Source organism: Schistocerca gregaria, chromosome 3, assembly GCF_023897955.1.
Source record: "Schistocerca gregaria isolate iqSchGreg1 chromosome 3, iqSchGreg1.2, whole genome shotgun sequence".
In the NCBI taxonomy this organism is placed as follows: domain Eukaryota; kingdom Metazoa; phylum Arthropoda; class Insecta; order Orthoptera; family Acrididae; genus Schistocerca; species Schistocerca gregaria.
In genome coordinates this window covers 413848353-413861985 of record NC_064922.1, presented here as the reverse complement: position 1 = coordinate 413861985, position 13633 = coordinate 413848353, and the positions used below count along the sequence as shown (strand labels likewise).

The window sequence follows — 13633 nt, the reverse complement described above, 5'->3', positions numbered from 1 at the left end:
AATAAGTAACATTTGATGCCGTTACATAGGTTATTGTTACAAGTTTTTTTTTTTAAGACCACTTACGTCAGAGCTGTCCGGTGTGGCCGAGCGGTTCTAGGCGCTTCAGTCTGGAACCGCGAGACCACTACGGTCGCAGGTTCAAATCCTGCCTGCATGGATGTGTGTGATGTCCTTAAGTTAGTTAGGTTTAAGTAGTTCTAAGTTCTAGGGGACTGATGACCTCAGAAGTTAAGTCCCATAGTGCTCAGAGCCATTTGAACCATTTTGAACTTACGTTAGTAAACCGCAACGTGTGCTCCCTTCGTAGCTCGGAGAATGTCGAGGCTGTATTCCAGTTCCCGCCAGGTGTTTCGTAACATGTGTTCTTGTCATAGTACCCACAGCAGCTTGAATCCTAGCCTTCAGTTCGTCGACGTCAGCAACTGGTGTGACGAAGACTCTGCCCTTGAGATAGCCCCAGAAAAGAAGTCAAGGGATGTAATGTCTGGAGAGGGAGTAAGGTCCGGATCGGTGGATCGGAAGGAACGGTCCAACACCCTGGCCACCCCGGTCTCCAGTTACGCCCCTTGACGTTTTTTTCTGGGGCTATCTCAAGCACAGAGTCTTCGTCATACCAGTTGCCGACGTCGACGAACTGAGTGCTAGGATACAAGCTGCTGTGGGTACTGTGACAGAACACATGTTACGAAACACCTGGCAGAAACTGGAATACCGCCTCGATATTCTCTGAGCTATCAAGGAAGCACACGTTAAGGTTTACTAACGTAAGTGGTGTTAAAAAAAAACTAGTAACACTAACCTATGTAACGGCACCAAATGTAATTTATTATGACGAACGGTTATTCTGTTATAATCAGAGCAAGACATTGTGCTCACCCTGTATAATAACATTAAGGGAAGGAGACACTAGTATTTGATCCAGACAGATTTAAGAGACGTTCTTACTTTTCAGATTCTAGAGTATTTTTTTTTTAAATATATTGCATTACACATTTTATACAGATCAGATGGTAAATGTAAGCAAACAATTCATTGTTATACGTATACGTTTAACAACGTATGCACAAGAGAACACAATTTCTTGTGCACTACGCACAGTACTGTAAACTCACCATGACTGCTTTGCATCATATTTATTTGTCAAAATGACTCATCTTATCACTCTGGTTACAAAGTACTCTCCTTTTCTTGTAGGAGATGAGTGCCGGTAAGGACGAAACAGACGAGGAAGAGAAGGCAGAAGAACCAGACACTGGAGACCCATAGCAGAGGAAGTGCTGTCTTGAAGTAACGGCGTTGTTCTTCCTAAACAGCTACTTTATTTTTCGAATATCTGAAAAAAAGTTGCGGCTACCTTAATGTCAACCATTTCAACAGTGTTTCTCTGTAAGGAAGTCAGGTTGAAGTCGGCTGTGTTAATTAATGAGCAGCAGACACAGAACACAAAAGATGTATTTATTTTCATGGGTACCACACAAAAGTAAGACGAAGAAAGCGTCTTTATGAGCGGTGAATGATGTAAAATGCAAAGAAAATAAAATTATGTGTTTCCGGATTTGGGTGCTACGATGGCTTTTTTCCCTGCATTTCACTTGAGGATCCACCGTCTTCTGACTAAGGCGTGCCATGACTTACGCAATATGTAACGAGAATTTGCTTACTTGCTACGAAGATTTAATCTATTTTCTATCAATTGTGTAAACTTAGTAGCTAATTGCACAAAAAATTGAAACTCATTCAAGGACCGCAACGCCGTACCGACTTGCTATTCTGAACTACAAGGAATAATCTTACAAAATGTTCTAATGCTTGGAAAAAAAGATGACCGTAAAAGATTGTGTTAATGCTTTTCATAGCCACAAGTAGATGTCAGCCTTGGAACAAACATCGTCTTCAAATAGATAATTATGTTATGCTTATAGTATTTTCTCCGAAGCTACTAATTGGATTTTGAAGAGTGAAGCGCCATTGACTTCGTTTCTTTTAACTGTCCAATTTCTAGTAGCAGAAAACACTACGCTTCCATCTGCAAAAGCCGAAGTTGAAGCCGATGTCTCTCTAATTAATATAACTATGAAAAGAGACTATATGTCGTTTAGTAAGAACTTTTCACACTTCATGTAGGTGAAGACAGAATTAGCATACCTTAAATATTCCGGAAATATCTGAGCTGAACAGCTTAGCTGAATAACCATATAATTTTCTTGTGTGAGACAAATTCAGAAGCTGAGAGCTTCCAAAATCATTCCATTGCCTTTGTGCGGTTGAAAATGAACATTATTTATTTCCTTTTCATTTCGACATCCAAATGGCTGTATTTATTATTTTCAGCTTTAACTGAAACCGGTTTAGAAGGCTCAAGGTTTCATCTCTACTTACATGAAGTGAGAATCAATACACAGCTCATCCGCAAGTATATTGCTGTACGTGAACATTAGTCACCTAATCGACCCTTCAACAGATATCAAAATCTCTCAACTGTCTTGGACCTGACACTTTAGATGTGCTCCCAGATAAGTTGGCTCATGTGTAAAACACATACTTTCGGATGTACAATACATCTATACTCGCATTATGTTCCTAAACACTAATTTCACGAATGAATTGTTGACAAACAAGAAAACTGTAGTGTCAACTGTATTCAGCTGTAAGTTTTGCAGCTTAACTTTAAATGCAGCCTGATGTGCAATTGAAATTCAAATGTGTCATTACAAAGTGAGACCTATCCGAAAACATAGCTGCGCATGTAACACTCCAGTACCGAACAGAAGTGCAAATTTGTCAGCTAAATGTTAACTGTCTGAAAGGTACGTAACCGATAAATTATGTTTGAGAATACAAAAGAATCCTTGGGAATATGCTATAAAAGTGGAAAGTGGACGAACTATACCAGAGGTTCGCACAAACTACTTGCGCCATTATTAAGTTGGACTTAAGCAAGTCACATGCCCGACGTATGACGCTCGTATTCCCAGGGTAACAGACAGTTCTAACGAAAGTTTGGCGAAATACAACTTCAAAATATACTACCAAATTAATAAGAAATTTCGCAAGTGTCTGACAAAGTGCACAATAAGGTAGAACTGGTGATAGCGATTTCCCCACTTCAACTAATTCTGGAACACTACGGTAAAACATTTTCCAGTATTAATGTTGCTTTCCTTACACTTCAAGTAAAAGGTTCCAGTGTTTATTTGCAGTTAAACATCTGCAGACTTACCTACATCGTAACCGGTGGAGTATCAGATTGTTTCACTTCAGTGAAATTAGTATTATTAATCAGTGAATAGTTTTAATTTAATTACGTTGCAAGTTCGCTATCATTTGAGAAAAAGTAAGTGTCGAAAGGAAAATGTATTAACAAGCAGTTCCAAGTTCACGTAAATTATATTGTAATTACTTTATAAGACAACCAAAGATCATGTTTAGTGCGAATAGGAGTGCAATCTCGCTGTAAAACTTGTAGGTAAATACACACATCAAAAACAGTTTTGCATCAACCCGGTTCCCAGAACTCCTGAAGACAGACGTTGACAGTGGATATTGTATCACAGACACAGTTCATTTGACAGTTCTGATATGTCCCAAAATGTAAAATACCTTGCATGAGCAGCGCCTATTAGACGGAGGGGGCCGACAGTCGATCAGTTCCAGTCATTCCACCAGGAGGGAGGTACACGGCTCGTGTTGTCTGTAGTTCAACCATGCCTAGACGGTCAATGCCGCGGTTCGATTTCGTCCGCATTGTTACTTTGCGCCAGGAAGGGCCATCAACAAGGAAAATGCACAGGCGTCTGGGAGTGAACCAAAGCGATGTTGTTTGGACATGGAGGAAATACAGAGAGATAAGAACTGTCGATGACACTGTGAGTAGGCTGTTTAGGTTTTCTTATTGGTAACGCCACATAGCGCTCTGTATGAAAAATCACTGGCTGTGCTGTGCGCAGTCTGTGGCTAGTTTGCATTGTTGTCTGCCATTGTAGTGTCGGGCAGCGGCAGCTGGATGCTAATAGCGCGTAGCGTTGCGCAGTTGGAGGTGAGCCACCAGCGGTGGTGGACGTGGGGAGGGAGATGGCGGAGTTTTGAAATTTGTAAGAATTGGTGTCATGAACTGATATATATATATATATATATATATATATATATATATATATATATATATATATATATGACTATAAAGGTAAATCCATTGTTTGCTCTCTATTAAAATCTTTCATTTGCTAACTGTGCCTATCAGTAGTTAGTGACTTCCGTAGTTTGGATCTTTTAGTTAGCTGGCAGTAGTGGCACTCGCTGTATTGCAGTAGTTCGAGTAACGAAGATTTTTGTGAGGTAAGTGATTTGTGAAACATATAGGTTAATGTTAGTCAGGGCCATTCTCTTGTAGGGATTATTGAAAGTCAGATTGCGTTGCGCTAAAAACTATTGTGTGTCAGTTTAAGCACGGTCGTGTATAATTTTTCTAAGGGGACGTTTCATATGTCGACCCTTAGCCGAGGATACCTCTATGGAATCTTCAGATTTTTTTCTTGTAGTTTGTGTAATAAGTGTAGATTTTGTTTATTGCTAGCGCGTAATTGTAGAGAGAATCTCCTTTGTAGTTGTAGTCTTTCATTGTTGTACAGTAAAACAGTTGTGGCATGCATGTAGATTTGCACCAAGTATTTCGCAGCTGCGCTTGCAATTAACTGGGGAGGGAGATGGCGGAGTTTTGAAATTTGTAAGAATTGGTGTCATGAACTGATATATATATATATATATATATGACTATAAAGGTAAATCCATTGTTTGCTCTCTATTAAAATCTTTCATTTGCTAACTGTGCCTATCAGTAGTTAGTGACTTCCGTAGTTTGGATCTTTTAGTTAGCTGGCAGTAGTGGCACTCGCTGTATTGCAGTAGTTCGAGTAACGAAGATTTTTGTGAGGTAAGTGATTTGTGAAACATATAGGTTAATGTTAGTCAGGGCCATTCTCTTGTAGGGATTATTGAAAGTCAGATTGCGTTGCGCTAAAAACTATTGTGTGTCAGTTTAAGCACGGTCGTGTATAATTTTTCTAAGGGGACGTTTCATATGTCGACCCTTAGCCGAGGATACCTCTATGGAATCTTCAGATTTTTTTCTTGTAGTTTGTGTAATAAGTGTAGATTTTGTTTATTGCTAGCGCGTAATTGTAGAGAGAATCTCCTTTGTAGTTGTAGTCTTTCATTGTTGTACAGTAAAACAGTTGTGGCATGCATGTAGATTTGCACCAAGTATTTCGCAGCTGCGCTTGCAATTAACTAGATATTATTTGCTATGTCAATGTGTTTTCTTATTTTTGCTCTTCAAATTGTTCTTTTCTGTGTTATCGTGTGAAATATTGTGACAATAATGGCGTGTGAAAAACGTAATACTAGGCTCCAAAGTAAACTGAGAAATGACAGTGAAGACGAAAGCAGTATATTAGCGCCACCATGTAATGAATTAACTAATGTTCAAAGTAGTAATTTGGTAATAGTGCATAGGGAAATGGAGCGGGCTGCAAATAATGGTGTAGGCAGTGAAACAATTAGTGAACAGGGAAGCATTATCGATCGATCGGTCGGCAACAGGTCGCGTCAGGAATCCGAAACGACAGGACACAATCTAGGAAATACTGTACATTCAGGTTTTGCGTCCTCACCGTTTTCTCAAATAAGTCAAGACACATTTTCTGCTTGTCAAAATGTGAATGTTACCGATGAAAATGCACTGCCGAAAAGCATAGAGGAACAGATTCCAGACACTAATACATTATTATTGCAATTAGTGCAGCAAATGAAACAAAATCAGAGACAAACACAGCAACAGTTAGACACAAGGGAACAAAATCTTCAAAAGTTAGACACAATGGAACAAAATCAGAGACAAACACAGCAAAAGCTTCAAACGTTAGACACAATGGAACAAAATCTTCAAAAGTTAGACACAATGGAAGAAAAGCTTCAAAAGTTAGACACCACACTTGAACAAACACGTGAAGATTTAACTAATGAGTTACATAACATTTAATCAAAATGTCAAAAAGTCTGTAATGACGTAGAAACACAAATTTGTGAGCATTTTCAACCTATTTTTTCGCGGCATGAAAATGCATTACAGAAATTCGAAGCAGCCATAAAAGAACTGCAAACTGTTGTTCATGAACATCATGAGACCTTGCAAGCTAAAATTGACTCAGTTGCATCCACCGATTCGGTTACGCAACTTGCAAAAATTCAGGAAAACTTAAAGGACACAGTAGATACGATTTCAACACAAATAGACACTCTGAAACTTGGTTCAGAAAAACACACAGAGGAAATAATTTCACTATCTGATACAGTAGCCGAACTTTCAGATCAGTTCACTAACTTATCTACAAAGGTAGATGATGATCTGAATGACACAAAACCTGTTGCCTTCATTGACACTGAAGAGTATGAACCAATTAGAAAATTCAAACAGAATCAAAATCAAATCAACACACAGTACAAAAGAGAAATGCGGGAAGTACAAGATCAGTTGGCTCAAGTAATACAAGAATTACATATTTCAGGGGACACTGGCGCCCCAGTACGGGAAGAGGGACATAGAAATACAGAACAACCACAAAATAATGACACAGGACATTTCGGAAATCATGAAAGAAATTGGCAAGGTACACTGAATTTTGAGATGGAACCGCCGAAACGATGTAACAATGACCGACATGCAACTCGCCGACATGATGATTTTGACTATAAGCTGTACATTACTACACGTAAATTCAAAACATTCAAGAATTCTGGCAATGACATTCATCCACAAGCGTGGCTTCATCAATTCTCTCATTGTTTTCCTCCCAACTGGTCATTAGAACGCAGATTAGAATTTATGTGTGGCTACTTGGAGGATGAACCAGCTGTAAGAATGCGATCGGTCATTCATGATTGCCACAGTGAAGGAGAATTTTATCATGCCTTCCTCTCAGCATATTGGTCTCAAGCTACACAAGACCGAGTAAAAGATAGCATAATGATGATGAAACATTTCGAACAATCTGAATTTTCCAGTCTTGTGAAATATTTTGAAGACATGTTGCTCAAGAATCAGTACCTGTCAAACCCTTACAGCCCCTCAGAACTCATCCGCATTTGCTTAATGAAATTGCCGGAACATTTAAGGAATATTATTTTGGTAGGACGTTGCAAAGACGACACTGAAGCTTTTCAGCGACTCTTACAAGAACTGGAAATTGACACTGACAATCGCGGAACGCGAAAACAGAAGCACAACAATTACAGGTCATATCCGTCGCAATTCCGCGATGAAAGACATAACTGGACACGACAAGGGTATTCTTACAACGCAAATCGTGAACAAAACAGATACCACCCTTATGACAACCGTTGGCAGAGTAGTAATAATTACAGGGAAAGGTCGTCTCTCCGCGGTAATGACTATCACAGAGACAAGCAGAGAGACAGACAATATGGGAATCAAAATAATTATTATCAAGGGAGACGGAATAACTTTAGACGCAACGGTCCAGCGTGCAGTTACGATTCAGGGAGAAATTCACCACCACGTGACCGACAAGAAAGAAACTATGAAATCTACCGACATGACGACAGACGATATGATCGTAACGACAGACCTGAATTGCATCAGAACTGGCGGGATTCAAACAGAGTAGGGCCCTCTCGGCAGGGTGAATTTGTAGAAGTTAGGTCTCCTAATCCCAATAACGACGCTCGCCAACAAAGAGACAGACAATGACTCGCACTGTAGGCAGCCACGTGCGCCGGCTGGCTCTACGAAAATTAACATAGACGCTAACCTTGAGAAAAAAATCCAGTATTCTCTACCGACGTATGCCACATGATAATTGCGTTCAAGTTGGAACTCTGAGTACTATGAAGAGTAAAGGATTGCACCACACTTCACATGTAAAACCATTTATTGAGAGATAATCTGCTTTTTAACTTAGTCTTTGCCGCAGGACTTTTCACTTCACGTTACTAGTACTCTTTGTCACACTTAGAAACTGTTAACATGCAACTATGTTTAAAAATTAAGTAGCCAGTCTAGAATCTAGGGAACATATTTAGACAGTAATTACGAATGCATTGTTATAGTGAACAGACGTTACTGTTATTGTGTGTGTACATTCCTGCTTGCTAGTTGCACGATTATGTAATGACTATAAGGCTTACATACTCAGAACATATACTGTTAATGAGATTTTAATGCAACATTTTCGTTTAGTTGAAAAGACATTCTTTATTTGAAGTACTTTGTGTGAGATTAAAGATGACTTAGCATTTGGTTTCTTTGATAGCTACACGATTATATCACGATGCTACTAATGTGTGACACAATTTACATTATGCTTTTGCGGTGTATCTGTTTTATATCTGCTCAGTTTTTCTGAATTCTTCTGGAAAGGAAAACATGTTTTAATAGTAACTTTGTGTTATAGCTACAATGAGACAGCCTTTTCTGCAGCACAACAATATGTTACAGTACAGCACTTACTTCATCCCGGCAATAACTGTAGTAACTACGATATCTATACGCAAAGCATTTCACTTTTGTTTATAATGAGGTAAGTACATTGACTTCTGCAGAACTTAGCTTTCGGAGGATGATAACTACGACACTTCCACAGAGATTATCTTACAAGAAGACGCACAGTTTAGCGCTACAGTACATGTATTTGAGTGATTAATTTTGTACTTAAAACATTTATTTTTAAAGTTATTTGAAGTACAATGATACAAAGGTTTTCCGTGATACATTGAATTCCATTGCTGTAATCTGTAACACCTGAGGATATAATTACATTAATCCTCAGGGGGGTACACGCTTACTTTGTGTACCATGTGTTTGGCAAGCACAAGGAGCCCTAGCTAATATGGTATTTGCTTACACAACTTCACACATCGGTACCAGATTTCTCTAACACATAAATTACACAGCTATCTGGTTATTTAACTGAGAGAGACAAACATTTATTTTACTACATCAGTGACAGATGTTTATGTAATTGCACCGTTGGATAACTTCACACTTATGAAATTGTATTTTGTCTGTACTTTGTGAACAGTTCATATTTTTTCGGAACCATTGTGATATTATGAGAGCTTTGAATGATGTATTTGCTATGGGATCATGATTTTTAAAGTACGTTTAAGGTAGATGACACTTTTGACATGAGCAGAGAATTTTTTTAGGTTTTGAAATTAGTGGAGGAAGCTACGACGCTTTTGAGAATTTGACTGAGGTGTTATGATGTTGTTATTACGATGACTATGTGTATTATGCTGTTGCGGTATGTTTATGATCAATAAGCTGATGCTATATGAGTTATTTGATTATGCTATGCATCTGTTAAGATGAAATATTGAAGAAGTGTCGACGAATAAGGTAAGGAATAATGAGTAGTGGTTAGGGACTCTGGTTTGTGAAAAAGGTCGTTGAAAACCAAGAATCGTACTTTAAGTGTTATGAAATGTATGTACATGCGTGACTGTATCACAATGCCGGCAAAAATTTTTTTGGATGCTGCTATATTTATAGGATTTTGTTTCTACACATTTGTAATGCAAATTCTCGACCTGTGAAATTTTTTATATGAGACTGCCACTGTAGCGAAAACTGGTGTCGTAAATATTTCGGTAAGAAAGTTCAGTGACCACCTGCACGTAATGCGTCGTGGGCACCCAGCTGCGCGACAGCCACCTAGAAACAAGCCATTAGTGTGTGCCTTTCAGAGGCACAAGAAAGAAAAAAAGGGAGGCCATTATCCTCGCTATTGACATTCCTTTGTAGAAAGCATCGCAAAAACGACACGCTCATTACTTGGAAAAGATACTTATTTACTTCTGCACATCTGATACTGACAATCATCTTTCTACGAGAGTGGAGAGAATTTGTACTAACTTATGAAATGTCACATGACTATTGAATGATATTTTTATGCTTTGCCTTTCATAGTTGCTTATTTCATTTGATATCTGGTTTCCAGCTGTGTTGCAGCATTTGTTTTATAAAATAAAATTAAATGCATTTGCTAAAGTGAACACTTTCTGTCAACAGATCTATTAAATAATTATTTTATGATCCACATTCTTCTAAAAAGGAGCTGTTGGAATGGAAAGAGCAATAAGAAGCGACTAATAACAGTAACTGAATATATAATTTTCTTTTCAAGTACTTGGTAATTTTTTGTAGCATTAGTTTTTGCGGTGCACCACTTTAATTACATAGACATTAAGATGTGATTATAAATTTGCCTTATCTGCATTGTTGTCTTTAGTATACTATTTTTTCTGCTTGTGGGTTTGTCATGTTTAGATATAATTTATTACATTTACTGCTGCTTGCTTTGCAAATCTGCATTTTTTTGGGTCATTGCTGTTTGTGTTAATTTGTTTTGTGCTGCTGCATTGCGTCGTCCCTTAGTTTTGCATCTGAGCTCAGTAGGTTTAAGTTAGCTTAAGAGGAGGTAGACTATATAAGAAACTAACTATGATGAATTGAAAGAAAAGCATTGAGAAGTTATAAGAAAATGGTTTGGCCAAAAAAAGTAGTGTACAGTGGATAAAAACTATTTTTGAAATAGGATGTGAACAAAATACAGAAAGCATGCTTGGATAGGATATTTTTGGTGGAAACAAATGTAGAGATATGACGAAAGATCTACAGAATGAAGTTTTGGGTTGGACTGCAGTACCAAATGTTACACTGAAAACAAACACTGCCCTTTCCTCCTTTGTTATCCCACTATGCATTTGTGTACCCTTGTGTATTTGTTTTCTTCCTGTTTCTGTGTACTGTTCATAGAATTTTTTCTCTTCTAATACTAAGCTACATTCACTATGATGAGGAATACTGTTATCCTCAAATATAATTTGCATTAATAACATGTTTTTTACTTAGTAAAGATGTTTACACATTATTTATTCTCTTTTGTTCTAATGCTCACGTGTGAAGTTGATGTTTCAAAAGTCATTCTGATCTTTTATGTATGTACTTATGTCGTAATTTTTGTAACACTGATGTATTTGCTATTTCGATTCTTTTGTAAAGCCTGTACTACTGCAAACGTTATCTGTATTGTTATGTTCTTTAAATATGTATTTTGTACCTTTGTTATTGTATTCTTATGTTATAAAATTGTAATTGACACCACTTCATGAAATTAAGTAACTTTTAAATTACATTTCACTGCACACGTTCCTTTTGGTCGTAGTATATGGACAATATGTGAGAAGTAGGGACTGATAGTGTTTGCACGTGTGTTAATAATTCAGTAAGGGACTGGATAACAGCATTGCTGGTTGTAAGGACATTTCAAAAACAATTTTTATGAGTGCACAAGTGGTGGTTATGGACTTGCTACATTATCCGCAAGACTCTTCTATAGTGATTGTGCGCCTGCACAATCAAACACATGACTGCTGACCATCTCTACAAGGACTACAGTGGGTCTGCTCTGTGATGACTTACCTACCGATAGTCTTGAACGTCGACTGACTCTGCTGTGGCCCATTACCTGTCTGCATGTCAAGAGTCAGCACTGTCTTTCGTTGGAAGGACAACACTACTTCTTCAAGACTGCTTAGAAATCCACTACTTCCAAGTGCAATTTCTTTTATTGCTCAGACTTTGAAAAAAACACTGCAGTTCTACTGTGATGAACGAACAGGACTGTCTTTATGGACTGTGAGAAAATTTTAGCTTCTGACCAACATTGTTTCAATAAGTGTGTGCATTTGATATCTTTGTTACAGTAATTATAAAAAAATTTATCAAATCATTATTGGCCACTGCCCAAAAAAATTTGTAAAAATTTTTTGTGGGGAGCATGGGGGCTATGTAAGTAGGCTGTTTAGATTTTCTTATTGGTAACGCCACATAGCGCTCTGTATGAAAAATCACTGGCTGTGCTGTGGTCAATCTGTGGCTAGTTTGCATTGTTGTCTGCCATTGTAGTGTCGGGCAGCGGCAGCTGGATGCTAACAGTGCGTAGCGTTGCACAGTTGGAGGTGAGCCACCAGCGGTGGTGGACGTGGGGAGAGAGAGATGGCGGAGTTTTGAAATTTGTAAGAATTGGTGTCATGAACTGGCATATATATTATGACTATAAAGGGAAATACATTGTTCTCTATTAAAATCTTTCATTTGCTAACTGTGCCTATCAGTAGTTAGTGACTTCTGTAGTTTGGATCTTTTAGTTAGCTGGCAGTAGTGGCGCTTGCTGTATTGCAGTAGTTCGAGTAACGAAGATTTTTGTGAGGTAAGTGATTTGTGAAACATATAGGTTAATGTTAGTCAGGGCCATTCTCTTGTAGGGATTATTGAAAGTCAGATTGTGTTGCGCTAAAAACTATTGTGTGTCAGTTTAAGCACAGTCGTGTATAATTTTTCAAAGGGGACGTTTCAACACGGCTGGCTTAGGTTGCCCAAGGGCTACTTCTGCAGTGGATGACCGCTATCTACGAATTATGGCTCGGAGGAACTGTGACAGCAATTTCACCGTGTTGAAAAATGTTTTTCGTGCAGCCACAAGACGTTGTGTTACTACTCATACTGTGCGCAATAGGCTGCTTGATGCGCAACTTCGCTCCCAACGTCCATGGCGAGGTTGATCTTTGCAACCACGACACCATGCAGCGCGGTGAAGATGGGCCCAACAACATGCCGCATGGTTCAAATGGCTCTGAGCACTATGGGACTTAACATCTGTGGTCATCAGTGCTCTAGAACTTAGAACTACTTAAACCTAAGGACATCACATACATCCATGCCCGAGGCAGGATTCGAACCTGCGACCGTAGCAGTCCCGCGGTTGCGGACTGAGCGCCTAGAACCGCGAGACCACCGCGGCCGGCGCCGCATGGACCGATCAGGATTTTCATCATGATATCTTCACCCATGAGTGTCGCATATGCTTTCAACCAGACAATGGAGGCAATCCGGTCAGGTTGAACATTTTAGACACACTGCGGGAGCAGCAAGGTGGAGGTTCCCTGCTGTTATGGGGTGGCATTATGTGGGGCCGACATACGCCGCTGGTGGTCATGAAAGGCGCCGTAATGGCTGTATGATACGTTGAATACCATCCTCCGACCGATAGTGCAACCATTGTTGTTGTTGTTGTTGTTGTGGTCTTCAGTCCTGAGACTGGTTTGATGCAGCTCTCCATGCTACTCTATCCTGTGCAACCTCCTTCATCTCCCAGTACCTACTGCAACCTATATCATTTTGAATCTGTTTAGTCTATTCATCTCTTGGCCTCCCTCTACAATCTTTAACCCTCCACACTGCCCTCCAATGCTAAATTTGTGATCCCTTGATGCCTCACAACATGTCCTACCAACCGATCCCTTCTTCTAGTCAAGTTGTGCTACAAACTTCTCTTCTCCCCAATTCTATTCAATACCTCCTCATTAGTTTCGTGATCTACCCACCTAATCTTCAACATTCTTCTGTAGCACCACATTTCGAAAGCTTCTGTTCTCTTCTTGTCCAAACTAGTTATCGTCCATGTTTCACTTCCATACATGGCTACACTCCATACAAATACTTTCAGAAATGACTTCCTGACACTTAAATCTATACTCGATGTTAACAAATTTC

General features: G+C 38.9%; 1 protein-coding gene across 1 annotated transcript in view; it reads left to right on the top strand.

Annotated features, from left to right (window-relative positions):
- LOC126355389 (dynein axonemal intermediate chain 2) overlaps nt 1-1269 on the top strand; it is a 211055-nt gene extending 209786 nt beyond the window's left edge. Inside the window, exon 9 of the mRNA XM_050005684.1 lies at nt 1198-1269. Within this exon, the coding sequence (XP_049861641.1) occupies nt 1198-1269 (72 nt within the window). The remainder of the gene's footprint in view (nt 1-1197) is intronic.
- Nucleotides 1270-13633: the final 12364 nt, after the last annotated feature.